This window comes from Arachis ipaensis, chromosome B04 (assembly GCF_000816755.2).
Source record: "Arachis ipaensis cultivar K30076 chromosome B04, Araip1.1, whole genome shotgun sequence".
Classification (NCBI taxonomy): domain Eukaryota; kingdom Viridiplantae; phylum Streptophyta; class Magnoliopsida; order Fabales; family Fabaceae; genus Arachis; species Arachis ipaensis.
In genome coordinates, this window is record NC_029788.2 from 5,658,419 (window position 1) to 5,671,178 (window position 12,760).

The 12,760-nt window shown below is 33.3% G+C and overlaps 1 protein-coding gene across 2 annotated transcripts in view; it reads right to left on the reverse strand.

Moving 5' to 3' along the window:
* LOC107638622 (protein DETOXIFICATION 40) overlaps positions 8,543-12,760 on the reverse strand; it is a 9,617-nt gene continuing 5,399 nt past the window's right edge. Inside the window, exons 2-7 of one of the 2 annotated variants that reach the window (XM_016341973.2) lie at positions 12,052-12,683; positions 11,773-11,829; positions 11,014-11,252; positions 10,806-10,924; positions 9,464-9,550; positions 8,543-8,841 (exon numbers count right to left, since the gene is read on the reverse strand). In XM_016341973.2, the coding sequence (XP_016197459.1) occupies positions 8,773-8,841; positions 9,464-9,550; positions 10,806-10,924; positions 11,014-11,252; positions 11,773-11,829; positions 12,052-12,683 (1,203 nt within the window). In that variant the 3' untranslated portion in view covers positions 8,543-8,772. The remainder of the gene's footprint in view (positions 8,842-9,463; positions 9,551-10,805; positions 10,925-11,013; positions 11,253-11,772; positions 11,830-12,051; positions 12,684-12,760) is intronic. The other variant, XM_021120583.1, reaches the window with a different exon arrangement.

The following is a 12,760-nucleotide window of genomic DNA, read 5'->3' on the forward strand; positions in this document are numbered from 1 at the left end:
TTTTCGTATAAAATTAATAATAAAAATTATTAGATAATTTAATAAATTTAATTAAACTATTTTTTAATAATTATTAACTATTAAATTTATATAAAGAGAGGTTTAGGTGAGTTTTCACTTTAATTTATTGATCCTTTCATAAATTAGACAACGTTTGGGTTGAGAGACAAAGATACTGAGACATAGACACAATAGTACATGTTCATTATTTGTTTATTGAGACATGGATTTTTAGCAGATATTGAAGGACACACAAGTACACAAATACATAAAATTTGTGTACTGGACCAAAGGGTGAAACACAAATTTTTGGACACAGACACAATTTTTTTTCATTTTTTGTTCAGTTTTTTCCTTTACGGATCTTCTTTCTCCTTCTTCCATTTTTCACATTATCTGTAACACCCTACCATACTAAGCTTTACGCTTAAGTCGTAAAATAGAGGTGGTGTGGTATTACGACCTCTAAAATAAAATGAGTACATATAATAGCAGAAGAATTATAATATGCTAGGAGCCTTGAAGAATAGAGGAAACAAAAATCGCGAAATAAAAGTGCAACGCTCAAGGAACGAGTTAACTTGCGTGCTAAAGAAACCATAACTATTGAACATATGATAACAGAAGTAGGAATAGAGTGCCAAAGATACAAAATAACAAGCTCCTAACTCAGCCTGCGAAGTCAAGACTGGCCAGAGAATATTTACACATATATACATACATATCCAAAACCCAAAAGTACATATACACAATCCTGCCTCTCCATCAACCTCTAAGAGGATAAAAAAGAACAAGTTATGTGGAGAGAAAGCTAAGTACATATATATATACAACACAGCATAACAAAATAACCCAGTAACCACTTCGCTTCAAGAGTCCAGACGCCTAACGAGAAGCCTCTCGACCTGCATCTGAAAAACAACAACATAGTATGGAATGAGAACCGGAGATTCTCAGTATGGTAAAGGTGCCACACACATAATATATAAGGTCCTGGGAATGCCATAGGCAATCCTAGAACGCCGACACTCAGATTATAGAGTTTAAAGTATTAAACAGAAACCATAAAAGGTGGTTTACTAAGGATATTTAAACCTAACTTAACTTAACCTTAAATCTAAGTCCCATACTGCCATTCCTCTATACCTCCAGTTCCATCATGCATTTTCACAGACAAATAGATAGATAAAGGCAAACACAAGAAGGTTACAATTACTGCATGTAACAAATACACATTTAGCATGGCAAGTACATATAGGCATACCCAATTAAAGCACAAGCAAGTAGCTCAAGTAATATGCATATGATGCATGCCTGTCCTATGGCTGATGAGGCTCATCTGTCGGTTATCCAGCAAACCCGACAAGTCTGAATTGTCCTTAGACTGTCCCCCGACGTGCATCCCCAAGAGTCTATGCATAGATTTATCTCAAATAATCAATATTGCTCAATGGAGGTAACATTCCCGGGAATTTATATAGTGCCCGGTCACACTTACGTCGTAGGGTCAACAGAGTATCGAGTTTTCAACCTGGTACACGTGGTGGCAAGCCACGGCACTTAATCCAGGGAACCTCGTATCTCAGATCATTCAAATTCATAAGCCATATAAATAATTCAATTATAATTCATCAACATCCACATCATTTTCAATCACATCTCATTCATCATCATACATCAATCATATTCAATCCTTATCCTTCATTATCACACCTCACATTCCGTCCATCAATAGTTCCAATTCAAAATATAATTCATTCTTTTCTAAATGAATCAAACTTAAAACATGCTCATTTTCTTAATATCTCAAAATCAAACCATATAACCTTTAAATCTAAATCTTTTTAAATAATCATATAAACAAAATCTCTAATTTTTATAAAATTTCGACAGCATCTCCTCTAAAACTCGGACTTTGCCACCCTTTTCGGGTCCAAACATGCATTCTTTCCAATTCAACATACCCTTCCTCATCATCATAACAATCACCACAATAAATCTACCTCAGATCAACAATTATATTCATACAATATTTAAATCCAACGACCAAAATTCAACTAAAAATTATAGTTCACAAATCCTAGGCTTTTAACACAAAATACCTCATTTTTCATTCAAAATTTCCATTCCAATTATTTTCAAACCTGTTACCACCAGTCCAAATTGCCAACAATAATCCTCAACAAGCTCCATGTCTTTCCATCAATCATCATTCAACCAAACCAAAATATAGCCATATAATCAACAATTCAATCACATATCCTTTCAAAGATCCAACTAGCAACCAATATTATCTTACAAACAAATCACCAAACCAAACCAAGCATATTCATCAACCTATTACTAAACATTAAATATACACCTGCATTCCAACCTATCCTATGATCATCTAACCTAAGTTTTCATAGAACATTATATATTAAATGCAAGAAACCTAAACCATACCTTGGCCGATTCCCACGTAACGATTAAGGCACTTTAATTATAATAAACACAGCCCTTCCAAAACAAACACAGCCCTTCCAGAATTCAATAAACACTAGGCTCAGCTTCTTCCAAGTTCCAATATCCACAATTCCAAGCTCCAATTATTTATTCATAACCTAATACACATTCATAACACATATATATCCAATTTAATACTCAAAGTTCAAATTCAATGAAAATAAAATAGAATTATCGTATCCTCATCTTACCCAAGCTTCACATAAGCAAGAGTGAACGTTTTTCTCAAGCTAATTGGATCCTAAAACATCAAAAATCAAAGAAATTCAATACCCCTTCTCAAAACTCAAAAATTGGGGGAAAAGAGTGGCTGAGAATATTTAAGGGCTTACCTATGAAATTGTTCGGTAGAAATGTAAAGCTCGACGTGGTGGACGCGTGGCCACAAACGGTGCGGCGATCGGAGCTCGGATCGGGAAGTTACGGCGCCTTGAACTTGGAACGAGGGTTCGGACCCTTTTCTTCTTCTCCCTGGACGCAAGCTTTCAGCGTCTGACAAACCCCATTTGTAGGGTTTATCTTGTATTGATTTTTGGAGATTTTATCAACTTTTACCCACATTTATTCAATGAAATAGCATGGTTTTATAACTTCTCCCTTAATTGTGCTTAAGAGTGAAAACATGCTTTTTAGGACTTAAAATAGCTAAATTTAATTCACCTTGATTCTATTAGATGCCTTGATATGTTTGTTAAGTGATTTCAGATTTAGGAGGCAAAGATTGGATTAAGGGAATGAAGAAAAAGCATGTAAAGTTTGAGAACTCATGAAGAAATGATGGAACCGCGCACGCGCACGGTACGCGGACGCGCTGATGGTGGCCATGACTCACTTAATGCAACACGTGGCCAGCGATTTTAGAAGCCTTGTGGGCCCAATCCAACTCATTTCTGATGCTATTTAAGCCAAGAATTGAAGAGGAATCAATATACTTTTAATCATTAGTTTAGTTTAGTTTAATTTTTGAAGGGAAAGTTAGTTTTAGAGAGAGAAGCTCTCTCTTCTCTCTAGAATTAGGATTAGGAATTAGGGTTAGATTAGGATCTCATAGTTCTAGGTTTAATTCAAGTCTCCTTCTACTTCTACCTTCAATTGATGATTGCTACACTTTGGTTCTTCTCTCTCTCCCTATTCTCTTGTTGTAATTTCTCTTATTTTGTTTCTAGGTTTTGTAATCATGATACTCTTGTTCTCCTTATTTCCTTTCAATAATGCAATTTGAGGTAATTCATGATAATTGTGATTTCCTTGGTTGTTGTTGTTGATTCTTTGTATTCGATTGTAGTTAGAATTCATTCTTGTTGTGATTGACTATACTTTTCTTTTATGCCTTCCAAGTGTTTGATTAAATGCTTGGAAGAATGTTAGACTAGAATTTTATGTTCTTGGCTTGAGAAGGTAACTTAGGATTTTTTGAGTCACTAGTGTCCAATTGATTGATAGTTGATAGCCATTAACTCTAGCCTTCATTAATCCAATTAGTGGAAAGCTAGGACTTACGGACTAGGATTGATATAACTCACTTGACTTTCCTTTGTTAATCGATTTAAGGATGACTAAGTGGGATTAATCCTTGCAACTACCATACTTGTGGCTAGTGATAATGATGAAGACCCTTGACAACCAAACCTTGCCAAGACCATTTTGTGAATAAAGTTTTCCTACCATTTACTATTCACATTCCTCATCCAAAACCCCAAAACAAACAAGTCCATAACCAATAACAAGAACACTACCCTGCAAGTCCTTTGAGAGACGACCCGAGGTTTAAATACTTCGGTTTATAGATTTTAGGGGTTTGTACTTGTGACAAACAAATTTTTGCATGAAAGGATTATTGTTGGTTTAGAGACTATACTTCAACGAGATTTTATTTGTGAAATTCTAAACCGTAGGGAGATGCAATGCGTGGGTTCATTTAATAGGTCGGTCCGGTTGGACCGATGGTCCGGTTTGGATCCGGTTCAATCAGTTCGGCCCATTCGGTCCAATCTTGGACCGATTTTCTCAAAATTAGTGTCAAAATTCTTGTTTCGATGAGCTCTATCTTAATTTGATATAATATTCACATTTCTAATCCTCCTTATTAAAAACTAATTTATTGAATAATTATCTACTAATTTAACCGGGGTTTACATTATCCCTCTCTCTGCATCAATTCTTCTTTCTTTTCTCCCTTGTACCTAAACCATCATCTTTACTTTCTCCTCCATTTCTCCAACCAAACAACTATTGCCTCTCTTCCTTCCCTCCTTCTTCACTTTTTTCTTTGTTCTTCGCTTTTATTCCATCACCGCCGTCGCCTTTTGCCATGGTTGCCTTTAGATATGTTTTTCACGTTATCTCCAGATTCGTTGTTTTTCTTCTTCTTCCTCTTTGAGTCTGCCACTTTCGCTTCTCCCGTGCCGCCTCTCCATTGTCGCATCTCTCCTACTCTTTCTCTTTGCCCTCTCTTTTTCTGATTTGTTTTAATTTTTCTTCTTAAAAAATAATTGTTGAATTAATTATTAAATAGAGTTCTTGCAGCCATTGGTGGTTAAATTTATTGTTAAAATTATTAAAATTTTTTGTTATTTATTTTTTTGGGTTGACAAGAATCTAGTAAGTAATAATGGTAATGGTGAAAGTAGATGATGAGGATATTATAATCTTTTTAATAATTTATGTGTCTTGCGTGTTTATGTTCTAACATAAAATATGTATACATGTATTTTGTGTCTGTATCTTTTTTATTTATATCTCAGTATCTATGTCCTTTGGTATACACTAACCAAACGCAGCCTAAACTATGACTGGAGGCGCATATATATCCCCCAGGATAGTTCTCAGCATTTCATTTTCTCAAGAAGGGACATGACGACACAAACACATGCTTGCATTGATGGGTATCCGCGCACGCCTTTGTTGACCGAATCAAAACTGGAATTTCTTCAATAACTCTGTTCTGGAATAAATGAAAAACTACAACAACCCACTAGCTAGGAATTTGCGTGCATCCATTTAAGGTATCTGATGTGGACGACTTTCTTTCATGGGAGAGCGATGATATAGTCACGCGCTTCTTGAGATGGAACTTCGTCAAATCCAAACAAGAAGCAACCGATTACATTTAGAAGGTTGCTATGCCTCATCCATGACCGCTCCATTGAATACGCTTCAGTGACGCCCGGATCAGAGGATAGCCACGACGACTCTAAGGATGGCCATACCGGAAGCTTAAGCTTCCGGAGGTGGTGAGATTTGAGGCGTTGGCGTGGAGGCTGAAAATGAGGCCTCTCAAGTCTTAAAGGGTTCTCCACAAAGTTGGCCTACACAAAGAAGGCTTACTACGTAAATAGAAGAGTGCTAGGGGGCAGTATAATTTGTGATGTGTAACTATCAATTAATCATCATCAATATTTTTAAGGAGAATGCTAGGTAAACAATGATAATTTTGAACAACATGAACAACCACCAATCAAATAAAAATACGCTACACCTTAATTTAATGCTACTAATTAAATTTAAAATCAATTTACTCTTTTAATCGTATCCAATTCATATTGTTCACACATTGTTCAAAAATGTTGTTGATTATCTATACTTTTCCTATTTTTAATAGTATGAGATGACATCTAATGATGTAGAATTACTTATTTTTCTTTTGATGATTAAATACTGACTACATTTCAATAAAAGTAGTGGCGCTAGACTTTCTCACGTAAATGTGCCTTCTGTAAAGGGCACATCAGGAATTTCCTTATGTATAGCTTCTTTCCTACTGGAACAACTAACTTGCCTCCTCCTTCATCAACTCTGCGATTCGCAGCTACAATTCTAGTGATGTCATGATCATATGCTCCTCACCGGCATCCACTTTTGCAGATTCTTACCAACGTTTATACTTGTCACTATTTATTAATATTCTAGATTTAAATGTTATCAAACCGTGTAATTTCCGTAATACTAATTATAAACCTTTAGCAACCAACTTGGGTTGGTCGAGTGTTAGCTCATTCGTCCGCTTAAGTAAGTGTCGGGGTTCGAATCCCTATAATTAATATTCTTTTTTATAAAAAATGACTACAATAATTTTATTATAAAAAATGACTAAAATATTTTTATTATATATTTTTTTTAATTAAAAAAAAAAGAAAAAGATTAAAATTTAGGGTTCTTAAAATATATATATAATAAAAATATTATAATTATTTTTTATAAAAAAATATTAATTTAAATCGATTTAAGGTATAATTTATCGACTTTTTAGTCAAATAACATATTTAATCAATTATATGTATTAAATTTTAATTACTTAAAAACATCTTTAAAAAAAGATTTTTTAAGTGTATTTATCTAAGTGGCTCCTATTAAATATATGATATGATATTATGGGCCCTCCATTGCGAGGCACATATATACCGAAAGGGCCTGTTTTGGTGGTGATGCCTTTGAATAAATGTATTTGTTAGGCAGCAATATATAGATTGTAGTAATAATATATAACATATACATTAACATAGGGTGAATACTACCATGAAGATTTTATTATTGTCTTCATATAAAGATGCTTCTTTTTTACCATTAGATGATAAAATGTATGGTTTGATTTTGATGTGTTACAAAAGTGTTATTTTTTTTAAAGTGTGGTTAAATAAATAAAGTACACTTTTAATACAAGAATCTTCATAAAAAGATGTTTTTAGCATCTTCATTTGAGTAGTTGCCTTAACATATTATCTCACCTTTTTTCTTGAGTTGTTCACATTTAAAGTGAAAGTGAGAAACTATCCCACTTTTTGGTTATCAAAGAAGGTCATACTTAATTAGTTCTATCTGGCCTTCATGGACTTTGATGACAAATATAGTGCTGCTTTCTGCTTGTAGCTTCACCTCTTCTGGTTATTGTACTAAACCGAAAATTTGGCACAAGTGAGGAGTGGTTTGGAGTTTTATGGCTGACCTATTAATGTATGTAAATTAAAGCTTATCCAAGATGAACTATGGTGATGCTTATCATGTGATAACTGAGAATTAACAGCATGGATTCTTTGTTTCACTATCTTTCAGAGGGTAGAAAGATATCCAACTGCTTGAAAGTGAGAAGCAGAAAAGTGATGTTGCTGTCAAATCACATAAATGTTGTTAGCTGTAATGTGAATTGGCTTCTGAGGACACTCTGGTTTTTATGACCACTGCAATTGCGGGACACCTACCAGACATATATGCCTGCCTCTCCCATCTATGGAAAATGAATGACAATTGCTTAATTCTCAAAGTTCAAGCACAACTTGCCTTTGGGGTAATGATGATTCCAATTTCTCTTCCTTTCTATCCTAAAACAGTGTGGCTAATGATCGTTTCCTTGAAGGTGGGGAATGATTCAAATTGAGATTTGTTTGACTTACAAGATAATGGTTTGCCTCTGCTAATACTTTTTAAGTGTCATGCTGAATTATATCCTCCACTTCCATCAAATACTGCCCAATTAAACATTTTGGCAAGATCAAAATATTAATTTTATGAATCATCCAAGTTAGCACAGGTTAATAAAGCATTTAATTTGTTCTCTTCTTTAAAATGCCCTTTAGGAATTAGAAATATTATTGTTGAAAATTTTTAAAACTTACTTTTTTCAAAGGCATTACACAAAAATAGAGCGGAAGTATATTGCTGGAGGCACATTGATTATATTAAAAGTTTTAAAAATATCAGTTTCTTAATTTATCAAACCACCGAAACAAAAATCTTGGTAAAAATTAAAATATTCATTGTGCCAATACTTCATTTTTTCTAATTTTTTTAGTAATGAAAACTTAATATGTGTTATGCATAGTTATATAGAGGCTCAATTTTGTTTGGAATACAAAAGCTAAAATCCAATTTATATATTTAAATACAGATCTAACTCTTAGATTTATATATTTTTTAAAAAATATATTAAAAATCACAAATTTGAGTATAGATACTCTCCACATTATTTGAAAAGCGCTTCATTTTAACTTCATCTTCTTTTTTTTTTATGACATTTGTTAATGGATCTTATTAATTACACGTATTTTTTTGTGATTAATTACAAACATTTATAAATGAGTAGGTACATATAATTTATAGTACTCGTCTAAAAATATTAAAAAAGTGTGACTCAAGTAATACAAAATAACAAAATCTAATGATCCAATGATCTAATATTTTTGGTATGGTCCAATTATATTCATTACAGTATCCCACTAGTATTTGAACTAAGAACCTAGAAGTTCAATATGTATGCCAATGTCACACACACATTTATCTGCTCTGAATCTTAGTTTCCTTTTTCTGTTCCCATTTGTTCAATCGTTTTTTGGCTATGTTTACCTGCATTCATCATATTTCACACCACACATCCATATATATGATATTTTTAATAATGTCATAATTAGATAATAATTATATATATTTCCTAAATTAAAGTCTACATATAGCTCTAGAGTCTAAATCAAAAGATGACACATTTAATATTAGTGTACCACGTGCTGTAAATATCACGCAATAATAGTCTATATGGTAGCCGATTTTAGTCAATATAAGTGGATGGATTATTTTATTGGTTACAATAATATTACATAAACCATAGATGAATATACATTAAAAATGAATCTTCTCGATTTAAAATTTTATGAAATGAAATCATGTCAAATGTGGATGTTTATTTACTATTAACTAATAATGTAAACTAAGTCATCTGAATCTATAAAACTTTAAACCAACAAGAGTATTAATATATCATTATAATAAGAGTAGTGTTAAGAGGTTAATAAATTTTATAATTTGTAATCATCAATTAGTTATTAATAATATTTTAATAGTGTAAAATTATATTTAATAGTATGAGATTACTCATTTTTCTTTTGCTAATTAAATGATGAACAGATTTTAATAAAAATGTTTATCCTTAAACTTTTTCTTATAATAATATGATATTAAATTAATTACATACCTCTTGATTCCAATCAGTACGAAATGTGATCCACAATAAAATGAGCGTCTGCATCAATGTCCCCCCAATCATGCCGGACCATATTCCCTATATACCACCAATGACAATTTTGATACAACTTTATTTTCTTAATTCGTAAGTCTTATACCATTATTATAGCTATAATTGTTTTTCTTTAGACTAAACAATAATTTTGGTTCTCAAAAAATCAAGTTTTTATAAAACAACCTTTGAAAAAAAATAATATTTTGTCTTTTCAAAAGTGATCTTAGTTTGATAAAGTATAAAATTTTATTTTATAAGTAAGAAATGATTCATATATTTAAATCCACTCTTTTGTTGGTATATTTGAAGAATTATTTAAAAACTACATATAAAAAATTAATCTCTAGATCAATTTTATATTTTTGTTGTTATATTTGAAAGATTATTCACAAGACACATATAAAAAAATATTAATATCTAAATCATTTTAACATTCTCTTAATCCTTTGCCATTCATACAAAAAAAAATTGTTTAAAAATTTCGCTGAGAGTAAAATCACGAAATTTAAAAGAAATGCAAATTTTAATTTTCTAAGTAGACTTACCAAAAATTGTAGGGCTGCACATGAATCGGATCGGATATAGTCTAAAATTTTATCCGATCCGCACTGCACCTATCGGATCGGATCGGTTACGATATCCGCATTTTTTTAGGTCGAATCGGATCGGATATCGGGTATATCCGTATAATAAAAAAAAACTATTTTAAGATTATGTTTGGCTGTTTTTACAAAAAATATCCAGAAAATTCATTTTTTATCTGTTTAAGCCTATTTACTCCTAAAATATTATAAATAATAGTTCTCTCAAATAACAAAAACAAAATAATAACACAAGATTTAAGTTTAATTATTCTAAGTTGAAGTACAACATAAAAAATTAAAAACAAAATACCATAAAATTCATAAAATAACACACTAAAATTCATATCACATTAGGGTTTACTTTCTTAAATTATGCTATTTATATGTGATGTGCGGATATGCGGATTTGCGGATCGGATCCACGGATATCACTGTCGAATCCGCAATCCGATCCGACCACAGTGCGGATCGGATCCGATCCGATCCGATGGCTCTGCGGATCGGATAATATCCGCAAAATTCGGATCGAATGCGGATAATTATCGCGAATATGCGGATATTATCCGATCCATGTACAGTCCTAAAAAATTGCATTAAAATATTATTTATTTAAAAGAAAATTTTTAGCATGTCCCCTTATATTTAGTGTAATTTATTAAATTGATATAATTTTTAGTATGTGTTTTCTCCCTAGAGGCTTAGAAATGTGATACCTTAACACCAAAGTCGAACTTGAAGCCCAGGAGACAACCCAATGGGATCCCCACACCGTAATAGCACCCCACATTTATATATGCCACAACTGCCTGCCACCCACACCCAACCGCCACTCCTATCACGTGAATCAAACACGCACGCAATAAACATGATTTCTCTCTTATTTGTTATATGAAAAGTAATTAGTTAGTTAGTTAGTTATACCGGAGAGAACGGGTTGAACGCCATTGAGGACGAGAGTGATTGCCAAGAAGGGACAGAGGTCCGAGACTGCGTTGGCCACTGTTTCCCCCTCCGTGAATGCGTAGCTTACTACATTACGAAGTGCTAGCACCACCACTGCTTCAACCACCGCTATCACAAACGATAATATGTTCACTACTACTACTGAGAATGCTGCTGCTCGACCATTCCCTGCCCCCAACTCGTTGCTTACTCGAACACTGCACCATTTCAATTTATTATTTCTTCTCTTAAAGCATTGGAAAAATTTGTACTGAAAACACTGGTCTTCCACTTGTTTTAATGATTGATTTCAATTAATATATATTATATATATTTTTTATAACGGTTTCGCTACATTACCAACAGCATATCTGCCAATTTCTGCCAACTCTTATTTATAATTGTGTTTTATGGAAGTGTGTTCGTGGATGTGTCTAATAAAAATCTCTTTTTTATAGATGTGTTTAATAGAAGTGTCTTTATAGATATATTTTCTGGATGTGTCTCTTTATATATGTATTTAAAATATATTAATTATTAGACATATCACGAACACATTTCTATGAAACACAATTATAAATAAGAGTTGGCAGATAATATGTTGGTACCCTATACTTTTCCTTTTTATAATTCAGATTAACAGGTAAAACAATTACAACATCAGTGTTTCCGGTATACCTGAAAATCTTCCTAAACGCATTTATGTATGTGTACGTATACTATATATGCACTATTCACCTTGCAGCCGCATTAAATCCAATTCCACCCTGCAGCGTCAGCCCTGTTATTGCCATGCTGCATGCAGTCGTTTAGGTAAAAGTTTATGTGTAGTTATTTTTATAAAAAATTAATAACTATAAATCTATAATTCTGAGATTTTGATAAAATAATTAAATTATTATTTAATAATTTTTATCTTTTAATTTCATACGAACATAAAGCACGTGAATTTTAAGATCCTTTTAAAAAAGTAAACATAGATCATAGCTAGAGAGTAAACTAAGGAGCAGGACTCACCAGACTGAAATTGCATCAAGAGCAAGCTGAGGGTTCTCAAGAAGGCCAGTGATGATCACCAAAACCTGAAAGTACCATGTCTCCAAGCACAGCATCACCGCCGACGCCGCTGACAGCTTCAAAAACTCCCACAACCCATTAAACGCCTCAACGCTGAACCCAGTCCAAGTGTGCCTACACTCGGGTGCACTCACAATGTACACAAACTGCGCCACCACTATGATCCACCACGACAGGCTCAGAACCAAAGAAGCCCCAATTAGCCCAAACCCTAGCTTGTAGATCACCACCCAACTCAGCAACATGTGAAGAAGCAGCGTTACCGCTGATATGTATGTGCTTGGTGACACTATGCTTTGAGCTTGTAGGAACTTCTGAATGGGGAAGTTGATGGCGTAGGCGTAGATCTGAGGGATTAAGCCGTAGACGAATACTGCTGCGGCGGATGCCAGTGATGGCGGCTCTCCTATGAAGAGCAAGATTTGTTTGCAGAAGACGTAGACCAGTGTTAAGGGGATTCCGGTTAGGGTTAATACTATGGTGGCTCTTTGCATGTATATACCTAACATTTCGTATTTGTTGGCACCGTAGGCTTGTCCACATAAGGTTTCTACTGCACTTCCCATACCCAACTGCATCAATAACCACCGTGCAGTTCTGTTAGTGGGGTAAAGAAAAAAGAGAAATACTATTTCATGGCATTCTAACC